Genomic DNA, 23,539 nt, shown 5'->3' on the forward strand with positions numbered 1-23,539 from the left:
CTTTAAGACTGGTGAGAAGTAACAGGCTTTCCACTTGTGATATTTCAGTGTATACTTTAATTTTTGCAACGCCAGCTATAGACAGTTGTCAGTTTGGTGGCTATATGGGGCTATCTGAGTCAGGGCCAGAGTGTGGTTATGTGTCGATGAGCTCTGGAATGCTGCCAGAGTTTCACAAGCAAAGCCAAAGGGAACAGCCTGAAGTTGCTCCCTCTGATCCTTCAGCCTGAGCTCTGAAAGGGGAGCAGAGAGCGGGAGATCCTCTAAAACACTAAATATGACAAGAGGACTCTTGGGGGGTAGGAAAGCAGAGATTGCTGCAAGCATGTAGCCTCTCATTTTACCAAGAGGGACAAAGCAGCCTCCAGGATGTGCTGGATCTGTAAGAATAGACTGTCTTGAATTAATAAATCCTGATTTATATGCAAGGGAGCTATGCATGTCTAGCTCATACTGGTCTTAGCAAATCTTTCATAAAAGGACTTTTCAGAAGAAGTAGACTAGGCTTTTTAAATATTTTAATGGGAAGAAGCACTTGAAAGGAAGTTTTTCATGTATAGCAGGTCCTAAATTTCTCTTATTTTACTTTTGTATTTTCTTCCTTTAGCTTTTGAGAAGTAAGATGACTTAATCACATTTCAGGACTGGTGATTTAAATTATCCTCACAATTTTTTTCCGTGACAGAAAGTGGGTGTTAGAGTCAAATCTTGCCGGGGTAATAAGGAATCTTGTGCTAATCAGTAATAGCTAAGGAATTGAATAATATTTTCTTCTGGAGAAGAATATATAAAAGCTAATGTAATGTCATTCATGTTCGTGAACTGGGCTGCCATGGCAGTCATTCCAGAGAAAAGCTCTGCTCCCAACTACTCTCAGAGGAATCTCTGCTAATATATTCATAAGTGATTGAGAGACAAAGATGAACACGGAGATATTATTTGCAAATGCAGTGTGATTATTTAAGAAAATCAAATGAAATGCCATGTTTGAGGATTTTCTGAAGGGTTCCAAAATGCTGAATGACTGCACAGTAAAGTGGTAGGTGGAATTAAATAGTGATACTCACAAAATAATTCATGCTAGAAAAAAGTAACCTTAATTAAGCCAGCACAATGGAATGTGGTGGCACTCAGCTGAAGAAATTGCGCAGTCATTGTAAATAGCTTTTGTAAAACAGTTCAGTGCTCAGAAGTGGCCAGAAATCCCAGTGGATGGGAGTAGCAGTAGGGAGAGGAGGTTAGATCAGAAGAGGACACATTTTGCTATTATGCAGTCATGGTTTATCTGCTTCCTGAGCGCTCCATGTGTGTTCAGTTCCTGTTCCTCATGATTAACTTAAATGGGGTAAATACAGGTCACTGCAACAGGGAGGATTACAAGTGTGGATTAGCTTTCCTACATGGTGCAGCTAGGCATGCTAGGCCAAAAAAACCCCAAAACCTGAGAGAATATGAATGTATTTTTATAAATATATGATTATGCAGCCATAAGAACCAGCAGGAGGTTAATAAATTGATTTTTTGAATGAAATGGAAATACATCAAGGACTTTCTGAGATAAGGCTGTTTTTACAGCTCCAGAAGTCCCAAACACGTCTGTCACTGGAAGATGTGACTCTGTTAGAGTGGTCATTACTACAGAGCAGTTCTGCTTTTCTGTGCTGCTCTTGAAAGCACGGTGCTGAACTAGCTGGTCTTATGTGCCAGTTCCCAGCTTAATTCACAACTTCTTTCCCTAATTATTTCATCATTATTTTGTATCCTGTATTCAGAGCAACAGGAAATTGCTAGTGAGAATAATCACAGACTCACAGAAACATTAGGCTGAAAAAAATATAAATCTATCATCAACTGGGTGGTATACAGTCATTTTAAACTTTGTAATCAGATTCCATGAAAATTAGTGTGTTAACACACAGATGGCAGCAGATGACACAAGCCAATATTTCAACAAATTCTCAAAAAACTTCTTGATTAACTGTCAAATTAGGGTAAGCCATTAATTAAGATGGCTCTTTTATATTCACTAAGCATTGTGTGTGATTTTTTTTTTTTAATTTTTTTTTAAACTTGGTAATAGGAGCTTTCTGACCAGAAATTTTGCTCTGTACCTCTTTTAAAAGAGAAATTCATTGTTGGTATTCAGTATTAAGAAAAAATAACAGTAAATCAACATTGTTGAGTTGATGATGTTTCTAAATTTATACACAGATTAAAAATACTATCAGACGTCATATAAAAACACCTTTCTCTGCTTTTTCTGACTTTGTTTCTTAGGACTCTTTGTTTCTAAGATATAGTGGTTTTGAGAGAAAGATTTATTAATATGTTTGTAGAAAAACATTTAGAAGTGCTTATAAATTAAAATTTTATGGAGAAACATTGTAGTATTGCAATAATACAGTTTGAAGACTTATTTTTGGGGAATTGAAAACTAGTTGGTTTTTGTTGTTTTTTTATTTTCCAAAAAATCTGTGTAAAAAGATACTAAAATCATTCATAGTTTAGTTCAGAATGAATTTAAATCTATTAAGTGAATAGGACTTTTTCCAAAAACAAACCCTTAGTAATTCAGTGGTGCTGTGTTATCTCAAGAACTTTTCAAGGAAAACCAACCAAATTGCCATCTCTCTGCTTTTCTGATCAGCACATCACATGGTCACAGCTGTCATTCTGTCCTAACATACACTTGTAGGGAACTCATAGAATAAGTGTTTGTGATTTTTTTTAATAGAATGGACATGCATTTGGTAGGAAATAAGGGAAAGGGGCAACAGAATCAAAAAGTGTAATTTGAATGTGGTGTCTGGTTCTCATGAGCACAACCAGTGAGCATTGAGATCTGCCATATGTTGAGGGGAATTGCCAAGTTTCTGTCTGTCCCTCTCATATTAATAGATACTATTTCTAAATGATCAAAAAAAGTGCAACTAATTTCAGTGAAAGTCAGATCTGATCCTATTTCTCAGCTTTGTCTGATGAGGAGAGCCAAGCAGTTCAGGAGATGTTTGGCTCCCTCTTCTTCATCAAATAAAGAAATGAAAAATGACAAGGGTACCAAACTAAAATTTTGTATAAATCAAAATTATTTTGCTATGTTTCTATATTTGTTCTGTTGGAAGCCTGGAATAAATCCCTGGTAAGGTATTATCCTACTCTTTCAGCACTAAGCCCAGTGAAATCTGATTATAGACGGTAGAGAACAGCACATGGGCATAGAGCTTTTGTCCTTTCCATATGTAGCACAGAAATTGAGTTGTCCACCTATTTGCATAAATACAAGTTCAGAGAATCTGGTTTCTGAGTCATCTGTGGCATTTTGATGACCCGTCCTTTACTGCATCTGCAAAAAAGTTTGTGTAAGTATGTGTTAGTTTCAGTTCCATGGTTGTTTCAGAAAGGTGGCTCTTTTATCCTTGCTTCACTTCTCTGCAGCAAGGCATTGTTTCATAAGTTCAGTCTTGATGAAGGAGCCCAGCAAGCTCTCAGTACAACATTATTCTTCATTAATGTTATAAGAACAGTAATTCATTTTTCAATGTGCTTTTTTTGAAGAGCTGATAACATTAAAAACATCTACCCAAGTGCATGTCACTGATGAGCAGTTACTTATATTAAAAGCACTTACTCTGTATCTAGCACATTTTGCATTTATGTCTATTAAAATGCATGAAACATCTATCATAACATTTTAAGCACTCAGTAGCTTATTACTGGAACCACATAACTGCTTCCTTATTATCTCTTTTTGACAATAACTTTAATGAATTATATTCAGGTAGCTGTTGAAATTTCCATCCAAGCACATTACTTTTTTGGATGACATGTCAAGAGGTTAACTTATGCTCCCTTCCAGCTGATTTCTAGGCCTCAATCCATCAGACAAGTCACTTCAAAGGAGATATTGCTCTGTTGAGCTGAGACAACAAGATAAAGTTGGCTTTCTGAGATGCAGTCCCCTTTGGGAAATGTGCAAGGAATTCTTCAGCAGTTATTTGTCTAGGCAGTCTTGAAGCAACAAGACACAAGATGAAGACCAAGACATGGAATGAGGAAAAGCAATTAAAGAAAAAAGGGAGCTTTGGTTCATGTAGCTTATACTAATTCTTTGGTATTATTTCTCTTTCATTTTATATTCTGTGAGATTTTCCTACACAGAGTGAAGTGCATGTATGTAGAAATAAAATTTCATTAGGTAAAAGTTTCTCTCTGTCTCTGTACATTAAGGCTTTTCTCACTAGTAGTAAAATCTGTCTGGAGAAGAAAGCTCAAATAGGTAAGTCAACAATTCCATCTTTCACTTACATGCCATGAACTGTTTATATATGACTTGTGGAAATGAGATCAGAAGTAAAAAATAACAATCATGCTAACTGCCATTTAAGGAGTTACAGTTCTAGCAAAATTTAAACTTTATAATTGTTGAATATTGGTGAAAATTACCTGCTGGATTTTTGTTGTGGTTACTGGTACACTTTGAACTGTCTCTGCAGTTTTTGCTGTGTAACATTTCAGCAGCTTGAAAGCAAGTCTGCTGTTTCCTGGAAGGAAACGACCACACCATTTGCTCTGGGGGGAAGAAATATTCTTGCATCTCCAGCTCACAGGAGACAGCTGACACCATCACTGACATGATACAACTCTTAGGAACTCAGCAGATGACCTAATTGGCTGTGAATAAGAGCAGCACTACCTCTGAAAGTCAGCAGCAAGGATTCTTGATTCCCTAAAATTGCATAAATCAAGATACAGAGCACACCTTAAGAAAGTGCAAGTAGTCACTTCTGCCAAGAAGCTTACTTGTTTTGTTAAATAAAAAATTGTTGCTAGCTGACGCTGAGCACAATCCTAAAGAGATGATAAATGGCACAAGAGTATTGGAGAGATTCTCCCAATGCTAAAAACAATTCCATGAACTAAAGCTATGCTTTTCTACTCAGCCATGCAAGAGTCATTGGAGGCTGATCATAGAACTGGGATCTACCTTTGTATTCATCCATTTGTAATTTCTGAAAACAATCTGAAATGTCTATATTAATCCTCCTTCCTTGACTCCTGTCAACCTAGAAGTATCCAAGAATAAGCAGTGTCAAGAATTTTTTGATCCATGATAATTATAAAAATATTTTAAAGCAGTTAAATAATCAACAATAATAAACCTTTAAATATTATTCTTAATTAGGCAAAATGTTATCATTCAGCATTTAAATTACAAAAAAACCCCAAACAAACAACAAATAAAGGATATGAGTGTGAGATTTAGTTGTAACTATTTTATAACAACTGTTTTTGGGATGAAGACACCTGTAAATCAAGAGGATCCTATTCTTAAAATAAAGTCACAGTCCAAATTCTCTTCCTTTCTATGACACCTAGTTTCCAATCTGCTTATTCTTAAGAACATTGTGTAAGATATAAGGGTAAAAGGAATTTTTTTTTTGTTATGTTAATTTAACTAAGCATAAAGTTTTTTTTCTATAAAAAAGGTAAATTATGGATAAGTATACTTAAGTTGTGCTTACTTATATTTTAAAATGTAATGAGTTTTGACATCCATGGTTTTGATATAAATGGGCACAGTCAATATCAGTGTTAGAAAGGCTAATGTGTCAAATCTGTTTCTGCTATTTTTCCCTGTTGTCACTTATAATCTAGCCAATGTACAACAAATATTCCAATTCTTTCAGTGAAAAAAAAAAAGAAAAAAAAAGAAATTATCAAATGTGTACCTGCCTTTTCTACAAAGATTGCTGTAAATTAGGTTATTTTTACTTCATTGGGTTTAAGTGGAAAGAAGTAGCACAAGTTCTTCAGGCTCCTAAGTGTGCATTTGGAGATCAGCTGCATCTCTTGCCTGGAGCACCTTTGTCTCAGTATTTTTTGTTTATTTTTTAATCAGCTGAATGACAAGAGACTAAGGTCCAGATTATAGAAGTTATTTAGATAGCCATCCTATTGTGAAATCTTTCTTCCAAGTCATAATTCCTCCAGATCTCTTGGGCTCAGAGGATGCAGCAAAATTCCCCTGGAATCTGAGGGCACCTTAATTGAACAGTACCTTGTGGAGATGATGTCTAAGGAAATAGAGATGATCAGGTGTAGCACATTCCATTTCTTTGAAAACTTAGAGGAACGTTCTTGTTGCTTCTAGAAATCCATGACAGGGAAATGTACATTTCTGCCTTTCTTTTTTTTAAGGTTTGGGTCTTTGGTTTGGTATCAAGACCAGAATAGAGTCTGCTGAGGTGAAAATCAAACCCTTCTTGGGAAAGGAGAAACTGAACTTGAATTTCATTTAGGATTGCTGTATTTCCCTACTTTAAGCCACATCTCACAAATCAGTAATATTGATAAAACTCTGAATTTATATATAATTAATGAATATTAGATTCTGGCTGCCATTAAAGTCATATTTGAACAATGAATATTTAGTTTTTTGAAAATTGAATTTCAATATTGCTTAAAATTGGGGGTTAGAGTTAGTTTTAGTACTATATTACACAGGAGTTCCCAAGTTGTTACATCAGTTCTCATGATTTTCAATCCTATTCTTTTTAGAGAGAGGGACAAGGTATAACTCCAGATGAATTAGCCATCCTTTTCTCCATCAGTCCTACAAAGTTTGTTTTTTTTTTTAAATAAGACCTAAAAAAACCCAAAAAATCCATTGAAACAAGCTTTTGGAATTAGAAAGCTCAATGTAATGCAGAAATCTTGTGTAGGAGAATTTCAGTCTTTTAAAGGGATTAAAATGTCCCATTTTCTTTTCCATGTAATATGCAAGCTTGTGGTGGACGATATTTGAAAAAATAAATTTAGTTATCAAATGGGATAGAAGGCTTGTGAAAGAGCTGCCTTCCTAATGTGCAGCAGTAGCTTAGGTAGGGTGAAGTCAGTGGTATTGGTTTGAAAGTGCTTGTGTTAAATTTGACTTGTAATAAAATGCTCAAACATATTAATCTTAAAATGTGTGGAATGTTTCATTATAGCAGCCATGTCAAGTTAATGTGAAAACAAATTAAGATTTACTAAAGCCACACAAGTAGTTTGTGCAAGTGAATCTGCTGAACACCAATTCACACTGATAAATCTTGAGTGCACTTAAAAAAAATTTAGCCTGATTTAAGGCAGGATATAACCTTAACATGTGATGTAAAGTTGCACAATCTTTATAAGTGCATATTTCTTTACCTTCAGTAAATACAAAGGAAATAATCTTGCACTAAAATTTTCTTTAAATTAGCATAGAATTGCCATGTATTGAAAGCTCATGCTCACCTCACCTACAGCAAAGCCAATTGTCAGGTTTGTCATGGTTTCTGCAAAAGTGTCTCAGAGCATTCAGCTGTGAGCTGGCAAAGCAACAACCATCTTTTTTTCAAGCTCATTGTCTTTGTTTTAGTTCAGGGCCTTGGGGTAGATTCATAGAACCTTTAGTACCTTTAGCACATTTTCTGATAGTTGTGATCCTCAGAGAACAGTAAGAAACTGCACTCTTATTAAAAATACAGGGATCTAGCTGACTTCTGGGTTTAGCTGCTTTTAAAAGAGACTTTTCTTTCAATATTTCCAAGAAAAAGGAAAATTGCATGTACTTAGGGCTGTTTGTGTTTTACTTGCTTAAATAGAAGAGTTACAAAACTAAGTTAAAATGCAAGTGATTTTAAGCCATAAATGTTTTAAGTTATACACTGAGAGACAGACATTTCATAATGCAGTAACAAGATCACTTTTATCCTCTCATGTGCTCTGAGTTCACAGAGAGTTGTAATTGCAACTTCATAACCCCATTTTTCAGGAAATACAGTTCAAACTGGCCAGCAAGGCACACTTTTGAGAGCTTCTGTCTTCTACATATCCTTTGGTCTAGCAGGGATGTCTAGGGGCCAAGATCTGCAACTCTAAAATTTACTGCTTTCTGATGTTTTGCTTTCTTTTTCCATCTTGCTGAAATTAAGTACTGCTCCAAGTAGTACTATCTATTTGCAGATAACAGGCTTTCACAAGTGGTTCAGCAGCAGCACCTTTCTTGGCAAAATCCTTAGACTTAATTTAGTCCAATAGATCTGCTTGTGCTTTGTCTTCCCACCTGGATCCACTGGCTCTGTTTAGACATCAGCTGTGTCACAGCGAATATCTCACAGCTTAAAAGAAATAAATGGCTCATTATGTGTGATATTGCACCCCCAATTAAACAGTTTCCAAAAGGAAGACAAAGCTGGAAGGGGGAAAATTCACAGCAACTCAGACAGGGAAGCAATTTTGGAAAAAAGATAAAAAAGGACCAAACAAATGAAAACTGTGCTCTCAGAGCTGGATATGGTGCTTGGTTCCTGGATTGGTTGTTTTTATATCCTTGCATGGATTTTTCTTCCCCAGTGAATTTACTGTGCATGCTCTTTCTCCTTGCTAGTGAATTGGATCAATATTAAATGCAGTCTGTTTGTAGTTTAGTCATGTAGGGGAAGCCAGTAGAATTTTCAAAAGTATCTTGTTTTGCTGTCTGCATTTCTGTATGAGAAATATAGGTATGCCTCAATGGAAATATTTAATATTATATTGCTGTTATTCTAAAGAATATGAGCAAATCTAGTCTTACAGCTGGAACGAAGGCTGACAAATGATATTAGCAGCTCCAATCTCCTGCATTTTAATTTCTGAAATGTCAAATTTATAAAAAAAAAAAGAGATAAAAATACCCTTAACTGCCAATACATTACCCAAATTGCCAAAAGCAATTTTGACTATAATAAAACTATTGTGGGCTGAAGCATTTGGATCAAGTGATGCAAGATTGATATGTTTTTCTTGATACAATTCAATGAATGTGCTATTCTTGTGGAATTTTCCATATGAGTCTGCTGGGGAGAAAATACAGTGGACAGCATTTCTTTGGCTTGCAATTAGATTTTTTTTTTTCCCAAGATATCCTATCAATTAGCTGCAAATTGTAACCTGATACACATTCTGATGTTTAAAAAGCAATGTAATTGTTCTGTTGGCAAGAAAACTGTTCAGCCAGGGAATTTCAGGATGATACAGGCACAGCCATTTAAAATACAGTTGATTCTCGCTATTAATTGACTTTTCAAGATCAGCTGTGCTAATGAGTGTTTCAGAAGACCAGTAACCTTTCTGCAGCTGGCCACAGAAAGGCTAGGGAAGGATAAGATCCTTACCCTGTGTGTCTTGTGTTTCTGTATCTTGCTCTGGAGGAATCTCTCCTGAACTTATTGTGCTGCAGGCTGCTGTGTAATGCAGATGCCTCATGAAGTTTGCACAGTGATTGTGGGTCTGGCTGAGTGCTGGAACAGAAGCCTAAACTAGAGGCATGTTAAATTTACTCTGGAAAGCAGGATAGCTGAGATGGCACAGAGCACTCTTGTTCTGCACCAGGTATTTACAGTGACACTCTTAGGTGTCCCTCAGAGCCCTGCAGATGTCTAAAGACAGCAAGCTGAATCATAAAATATTATTTTAGCTAAAATCTGGACAACCCTGGCTTACACTGCCTATTAAGTGAATTGATCTCAGGGCTTTGTCTTCTTGTCCAAATATCTTTTTGTCTAAATGCCACCTGAAACTGATAACTGTAGTGTGCACAGTTTTCTATTAGCAAACCAGGCTGAAACCACTGATCTTTCATATGCTGACTAATAAATAAATAGTAGTGATTTGCCTGTGTCTGGCTTGGGTTCCATTGGCTAATATAGCATTCACTGAACCACCCAGTCTCCCTTCCTAGTCCCTGTTTATAGTGCCTCTTTCTATATTTCATGTTTCATATCTATTTTGACAGTAAAATTGAATGCTCTAAGCATTATGGTACATGCCTTAGTGGTAGTGGTGGATAGCATTGTGAGAAGTAAATTCAGAAAACTCATTTTGAACATGTTGTGCTACAATGCAAGACCTAGTATTGTCTTTCAAAATCATCAGTTCTGTTCAAGCAGTTGGTTAAAAGAATCACAGGACAGATATCTATAAGAGGAAAAATTTTGTGTATTAAAGTTAATTGACTGACTCATTGGAATTCAGAAAATCTTCAGCACTTGAATTAGGCTGAATAGGCTCCTCAAAAGGTAGTGAAGAGAACAGTAATCTCCTGAGAACATTTAGAATATTCAGTGCACCGGAAATACAATTTTTTTTTCCCTTGGGAGGTTCATACTTTTTTCCTTTTGTTTTGAAAGGGCTGTTAAGTTCCAGCTGAGGTGCTGACAACAAAGTAAGCTCAGCTTTGGATGCCAAAGTAAAGAATGTTTGGGGCTTTATATGTCCTAGTTCATAATGAATTGCACCATCAAGATTTGTACCTGTATTGACTGACTGCACAGTCTGCATTTTGCTTTGTAAAAAGGTGTTTGTACAAGCAATTACCTGCTTTTAAAATGGATGTGGAAATTTTACTGGCATGATGGACTCTGAGCAAACTGTGGTAGCCATAAAAGTGCCAGTGCTTTTTTTATTTGGTACTATCCATTGTCTCTGAGTATGCATAAAATCTGGGAGTTATTTAAGCCTTTAAAAATAGGAAAAGAACTGAACATAGATGTTGATAATAAATTTAATACTTAAGGAAGAGGAGATACTTAGTGGATTTTTTTTTCCAGTTTGCATCTTGTCTCAGAAAGAAAAGGTTTATGATTAAGGTTTTAGTATCTGAGGGAATCAGTAGCTCAGAAAGTGAGCCAGTGCTGGCTGGGTGTGTGAAGCAAAACAATTATGTCTTGTCTGAAAATAGACAGATGAGTTCCAGGGGAATGGGAAATAGGAGTGGAGGGACATAAGTATGGAACAATCGTATCAGGCCATGTAAAACAAAACAAAATTATTTATATATATATATTTCTTATAATTGGGCTCTCTCTTGTGGGAGATATAGAACATTTTTTTTTTAAAGCCCAGAAAACCTTTTGCCCCTTGACAAAAAAAAAAAAAAAAAAAGGTGGCCATATGACAATTCTTATTTAAATGCACTTATTTAAGAGTACTTTTTGCTGGTGTGATTTAAATGGAATCAGATTGGTGTGAAGTCAGAATAAGACTGGCAAGCCAATGATTTAGTAGGTATGAATTTATAGTAGATTCACCATAAGAACTCTAACCAGGGCACAAGAAGACTCTGTATCATTATGATCTCAATAAGATGTTTAAATTAATTTCAGGTCACTATATTTGAAAGTCAGTGAGGAAAGTACTAATATTAACTATGTTTCAGGTTGACCAATGTCATTTAACAAGGTATGTTAAGAATTTTCTTCTACAGTTCTGGTAGTCTTGTGTATCAAGGGATTCCTACATGTTTTTGTATTTACATATTTAGACAATTTTCTCCTAAATGCTCTACTCACAAACATAGTTGCTTCTTTTCTGTATGAAAGCATGTTCTTGGCCAGGAAGCAACCCAAGCACTGCATTAGCCTGGAATGGTGAGCTTCCATCCTTCCTTATCTCCCTCCTCAGCTGCCATGGAAAGCTATTCTACTTTGCAGAGATGCAGCGTGATGGGACAGGTGGATGCACAATCCCTGGGCACTGGGCCTTGCTATTTTGTAGCTTCTTGTACCCTCTCTGACAAATCAAAAGCCCTTTTTCTCTGGTGGAGATCCACCCCAGGAAAGAAAGGTCTCTTGTCCATGCAAGTGGATAGTTTCTCCAAGACCAGGACTCTTTTCAGTGCACTTCTCCCATGGTGTGTCGTACCAAGGATTGTCCTTTTCAAAGCCCTTTCACCAGGGGTCTTCTTAATCCTCCTTTGGATTGCGTGCAGTGGGAACAGGCAGCTTACACAGAGTTCTGACCTGATTTTTTCACTCAGAGTACTCTTGCAAGGAAAATAGACTGATGCGTAGGAAAACACACATTTTGTTTTACAACAGGAAGAGTTTACAAGTCCCCCAGCCATTAAAAGAATAGATAGATTTGTCTGTAAATGTGAGCAGCCAAGTTGGATTTGATGTTAGTATACACTGAGGCACATTTACACGAAAGGGACACTGCAGAGGGTTGTTAATGTGTGAGTAAATTAAAATTGCATGTGCTTTTAGGTCTTTTAGAGATCTGAAGAGAGATAATGGAGCCTAAGTGGTTCAACTACTTTAAAAATTTTTAAAAAAGAGCATGTTGGACTAACAAATAAGTATGAATATGTTTACAATAATATTAAGTGGTGCCTAGACAGGCCAATTGACTCTTACTAAGATTTTGCTCATTTTATTTCAGCATTTTTTATAAATCCATCTGTTGTCTCCAAATCTAGGTAGAAGTTGCTGTCATTGAAGAGCCTAAAAGAAATGGCTTAAAGTTTTAGTCACTGCATCTGCACCAGCACATTCAAAGAGAGTATTATTCACTTAAGCTTTATGCAAAGCTGGTGTTTCTCTTGTCAAAGAAAGCTAACATTTAAGGAACAGAATGATTCAGGTAGTTGACCCCAATCATCTGCTTCTGCTGCGTTTGAATACCTTTCCTAGCTTGGTGTCAATACAGAGACACAGAGAAACAGTTTTATGAGACTCTCACTGCCTTTGCTTTGCATTTTTGTTCCTGGAGATCCCTTGGCATGCCCAAAATAGCAAAGGTTGCATGTAAAAGCAGGACAGTAAACCAGCAGCAATTTAAAAACTGCTGACAGAAGATGGAAAACATCTGAGATGGAAACTGTCCAATATGCTGAACAGCTACATCAAGCTCTTAGTGTGCTTTTCCCTCTGTGCAGTTCTGAAGTCAGAGAGGCTTTGATTTTAGGCTTTGATTTTATTAACAGATCTCACTCATCACAGTTAGCCTATGCTGGATGGAAAAGAATCCCAAGAGAAAAGTGGAAGAGTTTCAGAGCCAGTTGCATGTCCCTTTCAGAGCAATACTGACGCATGGGATAGAGTCACCTGAAAGGCCACAGTGCAAGTAATGACTCAGGGTAACCCTAATGTTTCTGTGTCAGAAGTTATTTTATAATGGGTCTCTTTTTCAGAATCACAGGATGGGTCAGGTTGGAAAGAACCACAGTGAGGCATCTGCTCAACCTCCTCCAACCTCTCTGCTCAAGTAGTTTCATCCCAGAGCACATGGCACAGGAGTGTGTCCAGATGGTTCTTGAATATCCCCAGGGAGGGGAATATCCACAGCCTATCTGGGTAACCTACTCCAGTGCTCTGCCACCTGCACTGTAAGGAACCTCTTCCTCATGTTCAAGGCGGAACTTTCTGAGCCTCAGTTCCTGCCCGTGTCCCCTTGTGCCATTGCTTGGTCCATCCTCTGACCCCTCCCTGCAGACACTGACAGACTGATGAAGTTCCCTCTCAGTGTCTCTTCTTCAGGCTGAACAGGCCCAGTTCTTCATCCTTTCCTCGTCAGAGACATGTTCCTCTCCCTTGGTCATCTCTGTAGCCCTCCTCTGGACCAGCTCCAGGAGCTCTGTGTTTCTCTTGCACAGAGAAGTACATGATTTAATTGACAACTTTTAGTTATCAGCAGCATTTATCCTGCCACAGGAACTAAAAAACAGGCCAGGGAGGTCTCTGTTTTACAAAAATGTAATTTGTATATTTCAGATTAGCTTTGCCTTTTGGACAGTCACCACATGTGTTTTGATCGATTGATTCAACACTCGGTCTATCATCTATTCATATCAATGGCAGTACAAAGTCAGGGTTTTTCTTTCCCGCTTTCACTTCTTGGTCAACAGTGAAAGAGACAATTTCCATAATCCTTTTTTAATGAGAAATCTTTTCCTGGGCATTAAGGTATCCTTTTTCCTAGGTTTGTGGATAGTTTGTTTATCATGAGTACATTGTACTATACACAGAATTTTAATTAAAAGTCTACTGCTGACAAAAATAGCAGATTTCAAGAAAAAATCCTTATCCATTAGATGAAAAGGAAAAAAGAAAGGAAAAGGAAAAGGAAAGTATGGTTTGAAGATCTGCTAACAGCAGAAGGTACTGGATCTGAATATTAGCAAGTCATCTAGATCAGGTAATAGATGATGTTCTGAGAAATCCTAATAAACAGAAGGTAAACAGAGACGTACACATAGATTAAGAAAAATATAACACTCATGCACACACATTTATCAGTTTTTATTTTCCACCTAATTATTTTTAATAAAGGAGCAAAAATCCAGTCTTGTAAATCCATACTTGAAGTTCTTTTGGCTCAGTAATCCCTTTTGTTAAAGACCTGCATAAAATTGAAAAGTGAATAATTAAATCCATGTTGACTGTGCCTATTTATGAAAACCTGGTGCATATACAATGTGTTTTCATAGTTAAATAGACATTTGAAGCATTTTAATGTAGTAATTCTATAGTGTACAGTATACAGTACCTCTATATTTTCCTTATATTTGGTAATTTTCTTGCTTGATGTGACTTTTGGTGAGTTTTAACATTTGCCCAGCCAGTCTCTCTGTTTCTCTCTTTCTCTGTGAGGTTCACATGTAAACTGCTTTAAAGATTGCATAATGACTGTTTGGCATGTCCTACAGGCAAAGGCCCAGAAACCCTTTTTGCTGGCTATAACCTCAATGATAATGAGTGGCACACAGTGCGTGTGGTGCGGCGAGGAAAAGGTTTAAAGTTAATGGTGGATGACCAGCAGGCCGTGACAGGTACTGTGGCATTGTGATTCCATGATTCCATGTTGTTGGGGGGAAACACAAAACCAAACCAACGAGAAAAAGCCCAAAAAAACAAACATAAAAACCACCCAATCCACCAAAGAAGTAAAATGACTCTATCTGAGAGAAACAGATGTTTTTTTTCCCTTTTCTTGGGCAAGATTCAAAATTCACGTTATGCATCTTGGAATGCTGGTACAAGAAGTGTGTTATTACTCTTGATATTAATGTTACTCTAAAGTTTCTATTGAAATTAATGAAAACCTTCACACTGACTTAAATGAATGTTTTTATCCAATGATTGGAGAGAAGTGATTTGACACATCACTAATGAGAAGGCAAGCAAGATGCTTTTGGCAACACATTGTTAGGGCTAAACTCTAAGCCACTGCTGGAAGAAAGAATTTGATAAATATTTGAAGAATATTCTACTACGGCTTGATTCATCAAAAATTCAATAGAGAACACATTGATTTTGTCCTGTACAAGACAATGCTTACATGCATGTTGTAAATAGCAACTGATCTGGCTTTTGGCCCCATTTTCTTGCACAGCAGAATGTGCCTAAATTTTTTGTTAGCTATTTAGAATTATCCTTTGGTTTTGTGTGGTGTTAAACAATTTTTGTCATTGGTTCTAAGCTTTGCTTATATGGTAACAAGTTAAATGTTTCGATTTTTTTTTTTTAAACAGAAGTGTAAATTCTTTAATAGTCCCTTTTCACCAGAACACTGAGGGTCATATCACTGGTAGAAAAATAATTCATACAGTTGCAAGAATGTATTTTCTAGAATCAGAAATTACAAATATATTTTCTAGAGCTGAAGTCTGTTTATGTTATGATGCCTAAGGTCATTTTCCCAAGAATGTAGATGTCCTAAATAATTTATTTTCTTTTTGATAATAGATTCATAGTTTTGGAGGAAGTGTACTACAAAATACTACAATCTTACTGCTTCAGCTGCCACTCAAGGCAGATTCTAATATAGATAAAATTGTTTTGATCAAAATCCAGTGCAAGATCCAAATGCACAATTCCCAGACTCCTCATGCCAGAGTTCTAATTTACAAATATTGCAGGTTACATAAGCTGTAACTTTCTAGTGCAATACTTGTGTTCTTTCTTCAGCCCAGTGTCTACATCCAAAAATGGTCAGTTGTCCTGAATTCCCTTTCGGTTCTTCAAGCTGGAAGTTGTCTTCGTTTGCATAATCCACACATTTAATGTTATTAATACAAAAGGAGAAACTCATCCCAGTATTTTGGAGGGAAAAAGACAACCTAAGCTTCCTAAACTCCCTGTAGGAATCTGCGTAGCCAATCTGTGGCCTCCTCCACCAGTGAGGAGGAAACTGCCAGATGAGCAGGAACAGTGGGAATTTTAAATATGGGTAATCTGTTCTTAGTTCCATGAATGTCGCATCTCCTACAAAAAAAATCTTTATTGTTGTGTAAGTGGTGAGATTTTCTGGTTTTGGGGATTTTTTTTTTTGGGAGGGTGGAGTTTTTTTGCTTGTTTTAGGTTTTTTTCAACACTGAGTGTTTTAAAAACCTTTACAATTTTAAATTTCAAATATGTGTAATAGAATTTAATGTATAGGAGCTTTGAATTTCCTGAAAGGACATGGAAAGGGTTGCCATATTAGATTGAGGGATGCTTGTTCCAAACTGCTTAGAACTTTTCTTCAGATGTCCCAACAGTCACAAATTTGGTTAAAATGCAACCCATTAATTTTTCATATGAAACGTTGTTATAATTTTATGAGGTGAATAAGGAAGTAAACTGACTTCCTACTAAAAATTCCAGCTTTCTCCTGCCACACATTGTTTTCCTTTTTTGATTCCATTTCCTCTGCTGTATGTGAAAGTAACCACATTGGATACAGAAAGCTTAAGCTGAAGGAAAATCTATTACATAATTCAGCCTGACTTTCCAATGTTTACAGATTATAAAATACCACTTGTTCATTTGTGAATTGTGCTTGGTTCTCTTTGACAAATGCATATTACGTGCATGGGTGCATAATATAATTCAGTCATAACTAGCTTGCATTGGAAGCCATGCAGGTGATTTTGAAGAAGTTACTCATCATAGAAGAGTTTAAATACTTCCAGCCTTGATGAGCCCTATTTTCTAAGACTGTATAGAAAATAAAAGTGGTTGGAAGGTCATTAAATTTGGATAACATAATAGCTTATGGTTATGAGCAGAATTTCAATTGCCCTTTTGTATGATGCTTTTCCACAAACCTGACAAACTTAAAGAAAAAAAAAACCACCAAATCCCCAAACCTCCAACCTTGTAAGCACAAAATACTTTTTTTTTTTTTTTTTTTTACTTCATTGCTACATTTATAAATCCTGTGGAGCATTATGTGAAATCTCAAGTCCTATTTGCGTGGTTGTAGAACTGCAATGTTGGAGCAATATTTGGGATGTGAGGCCAGATTCTGGAACATTTTTATTACTATGCTCAAGAAAGAAATACATTTGATGTAGTGAGGATATTGTGCTACAGGCCAAAGTTTGGTGGATTTTTGCCATGACATTATTGGAATGCCATCTGAAGAGACACAAGACTGGAATGTATAATATTCCTCTCTGAAAACTGATCCTCTTGTCCCAGCAAAAATTACACATTTGACATTTTTCAAGACAGCTTCCTGACTCATTACTGCATGGAAGAACCCACTTTTGCTTAATATATTCAGGAAAAGTGGTATCTTCAGAACTGATGTTTAGAAACAAGAACATCAAGAGGACTGTCCCTGGGGTTTAAGGTGCCTCTCGCAGTGCTCAGTCCCATGAGTGCAGATCACAGGTGGTGGTGGTGTTCAATAACAGTTCTCCTACAGAACTCAACCCAAAGCTAAGTAAGCTACTTGTAAATATTTATCATAAATTATTAGAGCAATTTTTGTGCCTGAATGGTATTAAAATTTACAGAGCTATTTTCCCTGTGACTTCACTGATGTCTGTACTTGTATCTCAGTGCTGTGACAACCTTCTTGTGAATTCATCTCCCTGGGCAAATCCCAGATATCGACATTTCTCTTTCCCTCGTCTTTTTCCTGTCACACACATGCCCACAGACACTTATTTATGACACCTACAGAAGTACAGCTGTGTCAGGCTCCTCCAGGATCTGTGCACCACTTCTGACAAGTCCAGCCTGGGGCAGTGCTCACACTCTCTCTTGGAATTGTATGTTTGGGGATGGATAAAAGGAACTTGGCTTGTCAACAGCTTTACCACTATGGGAACTTGTATTAGAGCAATTATATGTCAGTATTTAATGCAGCCTGGCTAGGTTTGCTCTTCACCTTCTCTGTACTCCATTGAGAGACATTAAACAACTAAGGAATTGGGGAATCTAGGCCATAGTTTGCAAAAGGTACATTAAGTGGTGAAATTCATTAGTAATAAGAAGCTGTTTTTCCACAAAATGTGACCATGATTCAGCCCTGTGAAAATACTGCCCTACTTCTTTAAAATAAGCATGGAAAAAATTGGACATTCTGTTAGAAAAAGGATGTCTTCAGTGCACACAATTTTGATGTGCTGGGTGAGGTATTAAATAACTAGTTTAGAAACTTACCTGACCTGTATGCAGTTTAGTCTGACAGAGCTGATCCTTTCCTCCAGATTAGCTTTACATCAGCAGATTCCAGGCTTCTTGTTCTGCAGTGGTCCTTGCATGACAGAGAGAACTCTAAGGTAGCTGTGGGGCTTGCTTTTGGCCACGTTTCTGACATAAGCAAGTCCCTTGTTTGCAGGATTACAAAACACTGGCGTGCACCCTTCCTGTGGGCTTTCTGCCCAGCCCATCTCTTGGGCTCTGCCCTTCTCCCATGGTTTATCCCCATTGCACAAAGCCAGTTGCTTTCAAGCAGCTCTCCACCCTTGTCACAGAGGGCTTTGCAGCAGGGCTGGCATTAATGTACCTAAGACAGCTGAAACAGGAATCCTTCTTACCACTAGTCAAATCATGCACTTTGAAGCAAAACACATGGAATAAAATCCCTCAAGCTGTTCTGTTTCTCTTTCATGACACTCTGGTATTGTTAGTTTAGCTCTGAGATTGGCCTTCATGATCCTCATGTTAAGTAATTGCACTTGCTTATAGTAAAACCCCACATCTGGTTAAGTGTAATTGAAGTGAGGGATTTTGTTGGCACTTTAATGTACTCTGGTAAACTGTTTCAGTTTAGAAATCTTAGTGTTGGCCTCATCCAAGCATACTGAATGCTTTGGAAAGGCTCCTGGATTTACCGGTAATTAGGATGAATTTGGGAGAATTCCCTTTGCAACCAACCATTGGCCTTGCACATTTTGAAAACTGTGAGAATGATGCAGATATTTTATCACATGATATGCTCTTTGACCTCCCATTTCAGACACTAACACATGTTTTTTTGTTGCTGTTTAAAGGTCAAATGGCTGGCGATCACACACGACTGGAATTCCACAACATAGAAACAGGAATAATAACAGAACGGCGCTACCTGTCTTCTGTGCCTTCTAATTTTATTGGGCATCTACAGAGTCTCACATTTAATGGCATGGCATACATTGACTTATGTAAAAATGGAGACATCGATTATTGTGAGCTAAATGCAAGATTCGGGTTCAGGAACATCATAGCAGACCCTGTAACCTTTAAAACAAAAGCAAGTTATGTTGCACTGGCCACGCTACAAGCGTACACATCTATGCACCTTTTTTTCCAGTTCAAAACCACCTCCCTGGATGGATTGATACTTTTTAACAGTGGCGATGGAAATGATTTCATTGTGGTTGAATTAGTAAAAGGGTATGTATGGATTAGCGTAACGACAAAACCAGTCCATTTGAAATGTGTGTACAGGAGGAATACATGGGAAAGTTTAGGATGCAGATCTCTTTTTTTGACTGGATAGTGGATAGCTGTGATTGATAAATGTTTCTCCATGTTGAACTTCATGTGCTTTATTGTGACTCTTTCTTTCAGATGCCTGAAATGTATGAAAGTAAATAATAGGTATAACTTCTCTCGTGTTTACCACAAAGAAGTGCTAGTTTGTAGCCTCCCTCTTGTTCTCTCTCTCTCTACGTATGTATGCATGTCTTGGTACATGGAGTTCTCGTTGCTTTCCAGAAACTTGGGACTGCACCTCAACTCATCCAAATGAGTGGCAATTTCTTGGAATGACAGTTGCTTCTCCATCTGGCATTCATTGTTGTCTTCTGGTTTTGCCAGCTCTGCTGAGGAGTACAAGCAAATAGAAGATATTAGACATATTAATTATTGCTCCCTTGCTATGTAAAGAAAAAGGAAACTTTTCCAATTTTTTCTTTTTTCCCAGGTATTTACACTATGTGTTTGACTTGGGAAATGGTGCCAACCTCATCAAGGGAAGTTCCAATAAACCTCTGAATGATAACCAGTGGCATAATGTCATGATATCAAGGGATACCAACAACCTACACACTGTAAAAATTGACACTAAAATCACAACACAGAGCACAGCAGGAGCCAGAAATTTAGACCTCAAAAGTAAGTACAGTTATTGTTATATTATTGACAGTGAGAACCATTACAGAATAATAAACAGAACAAATCATGGATGTAAAGTATGATATAATTTTGTAATATTGTATGAAACCTTTTATTTTGTAATAATCAATATGATCACACAAGAGATTACATCACCTTAACTGGACAATTCCAGTTTAGTAATACTTCTGCACAGATAGGTACAACTTTGAACATGTGAAGATCCCATGGGAATAAAAAAAAAAACAGAAACAAAAAACCCAAAGAAGTAGGAAATTATAATAATACAAAGTGGCCTATATAAACCAAAATATAGTTAAGGGACTAAAGGAGGCCTACAATGCCTATGTAAGTAGCTTGAATTTTACATGAACATGGGTTATATAAGTAGCATAAAATAGTCATCTAAATATATAATGTATCATAATTTCAATTACAGGTGGAGTAAACTTTGTTTTACAGTGCTAAACTTACATGTTATAAATGCAGCTAGATTCCATTTTTTATAAATACATGTATATTTTAAAATAAGTGATAGTAATGAGTTCTATGGATGAGTTTCTGAAAAACTAATTTGCATCTGAGGAAAATATCTTTCTGAAAGGATGTATTGGTATACTTTTAAAATAATGACTACCTAGTCAGACAAAAGAATATATGTTCTCTTCATGTGGAAAGGTAGTGTGTATTTTACCATTCTTTAAAAAGGCTCTTGGCAGGGAAGCTGAAATTTCATAACAGTCAAAGAAATATGTTATTTCAAAAGCCAGGATGTTCAAAGTAGATATTAATATTCCATCAAGAGCTTATTCCTTGCTGGATTTTCTTTTAACTGCCTCTGAGTCACAGATAATGAGCTGACCTTGGTAATTATGCTGGATTTTGTGATATTTTGCATGTTTTCCTCACTTGAAAGTGCTATTAAGATTGTAAGAAAGGCTGTGAAAACAGTATCCTGATATGTCATAATCTTCAATAAGAGATTCTTTTATTTAAAAACCTAGCATTTCTGATAAAGCTTTTTGGATGGCTCACACTCTATTCCTAAAGTAACATTTGAAATTTGTGCCATGCTATTTCTCAGGTTTGCATTCTTTTAAACATTATTGATTTTTAATCGAAACGGTGTAATATTTCAACATTGTTTTTGATGCTGTAGAAAAATCATCCTGCTTGTTCCTGACATTTTTATGATGGTAATTAGCACTACTTATGCATATGTGTATGTCTTTAGTACATGTGGCTGTTTCCCTAGTAGTTATATCAGATATGGGTAGGGGAAAACAAACAAAAAAACTCAATCCTGTTGCGAGCTGATAATTAACACAGCCATTTTATTCGACATATTTTTCAAACCGATTGTGGTGGGTCTTTGTTGTGTCGCCTTGTGGAAGGGAGGCGGCTCAGGCTCTCTCCGTGTGCTCGCTGAAGGCACCAGAGAGCGCTGTGATCTCACCCAACAGCCAGGGAAGGGGAGGCTCAGCAGCCAGCACAGCCTGCAAAATCCATCAGCATCCCTCTGCGTGCGGCACTTTGAAAATGCTACTTTTGCCTTACTGTATCCATAGCTGCCGCGTTTTCTAACCTTGAAATCCTATGGGAGCGAAAGAAGAAAAAAAAAAAAAAGTAAAAGAAAAAGGAGGTGAGGAGCATGTAAAATAAACACACTGAGATTTGAAGCGAGTAAGGTGAATTGTGTTAGATGATTTTCTGTAATTCAGCAGGTAATGTGGATTGTGAAAGAATAAGAAACCTGAAATGTTCAGTGCAGGAATACATAGCAAGCACCTCTCTTAAAATGGTCTAACATACACAGGCCCTCAACCTTTGTCTTCTCATAATAGTACGCCACATTTTATTTTATTTCATTGTTTTGAATGTATTATACTATATTTTGCTCAGTCAGCTTCCCTTAAATATGGCACAGTGTATATCATGATAGTTTTGGTTGGATTTTGGAGGGGATTCAAACTGATACTTTTTAGCCAGTAGGCTAAAAGGGAGAAAAAAATACCTTTTGTTAATGTTTTTCCTTCCTTAGCATTTAGTAGAAATTATCTACTGCTTCTTTTCTATTTTACATCTGTGTTTCTTACACTGACATGCTTCTGTCATGTTTCTGTTCATAAACACTCCATATACTTTCCTGATATAAATAATTGCAGTCAATTCATTGTCCTATACTCTCTTAGTCTTAGCAACAAAGCAAATGCAAAATTACACTTCCTGCTACTGGTATCAATAGTTCTGCTTAACCAGGGTTATCATTAGGTGAAATAGAAATGTGTGCAGATAGTATGAAACCCACAGCCATTCTGAGTAATTGGAGAGTTACCAGATTTCTGATTTTGAAATCCAAGCTGATCCTAGAAAAATAAATCCACTATATGCTTTTTGCAAATACACAGTGAATTCAGTGCAAAGATATGACACAGATTGTGTTGTCGAGCCTGCACAGTATGGAAGTTGTCTGAAAGAGGAGACAGCTGCCATAAAAGTAGGGGAGAGAATTTCCAATGTATGTTTCCTTTCGGGTGTAGGATTTGGCTATATAAAACAGAAAGTTAATTATCACACACATCAGTTCCCTGCATAACCTCTGGTACAATTTCAGCAGCTACCTGTGGAAACACATATATTACATCCTGAAGCCTAATTATTGCTGTAATTAGATGGGTAAATTATAAATTGGAGAAAAATAAATGAGTGAAAATAATTCTGTGTTTGGATTCCAAGAACTGTGTTATTTTTCCTCTCAGGGAAAATTAGCAGAGTGTGCTGAGGTGCAGTTCTAGCAGATAACCTGTAAAGATAAATTAGTCTGAACAGCAAAAGCGTTGCAGCTCAAGCCTGCCAACACAGTTACACAACAAATTTCCTTTCATGTATTTCATGAGTAGATTCCCTGTCCAGCTCTTAGGACAGCTCAGATGGTTGGCATGGCTGCGATTCAGTGCCTGAAAGAGTTGAGGGGAATTCTTGCTTGTTGTACTTGATGCTGTACTCTGATGTTCTGAGGGGTCTGAGTAGCCTCAAAGAGCACAGAAAAACAAGAGAAAATGGAATTTGACTTCCTTGATGGAGAGACTACATTGGTGGACAAGGGAAAGATTACAGATGGAATTTATCTCTACTTCTATAAAGCCTTTGACACGGTCACCCACATCCTTTTCCCCAAACTGGAGAGAGGTGGATTTAATGAGTGGATTTTTAGATGGATAAGAAAGTGGTTGGACAGTTGCATCCATCAGTGATCAACAACTCAAAGTCTTGATGGACATCACTGACAAGTGGTGCCTCTCAGGGGTCCTTGTTGGCATCAGTGTTATTAAATACCTTTGTTAATGACATTTGCTGATGACACCGAGCTGAGTGGAGTG

At 36.9% G+C, this 23,539-nt stretch overlaps 1 protein-coding gene across 24 annotated transcripts in view; it reads left to right on the forward strand.

Annotated features, from left to right (window-relative positions):
* NRXN1 (neurexin 1) overlaps positions 1–23,539 on the forward strand; it is a 682,314-nt gene that overhangs the window by 298,756 nt on the left and 360,019 nt on the right. For all 24 annotated transcript variants that reach the window (XM_033055067.2, XM_033055066.1, XM_033055068.1 and 21 more), the window contains 3 exons: positions 14,492–14,614; positions 19,055–19,436; positions 19,969–20,159. In XM_033055067.2, coding sequence (XP_032910958.1) covers positions 14,492–14,614; positions 19,055–19,436; positions 19,969–20,159 — 696 coding nt within the window. The remainder of the gene's footprint in view (positions 1–14,491; positions 14,615–19,054; positions 19,437–19,968; positions 20,160–23,539) is intronic.

The sequence above is a fragment of the Catharus ustulatus genome, chromosome 3 (genome assembly GCF_009819885.2).
Source record: "Catharus ustulatus isolate bCatUst1 chromosome 3, bCatUst1.pri.v2, whole genome shotgun sequence".
NCBI lineage: Eukaryota > Metazoa > Chordata > Aves > Passeriformes > Turdidae > Catharus > Catharus ustulatus.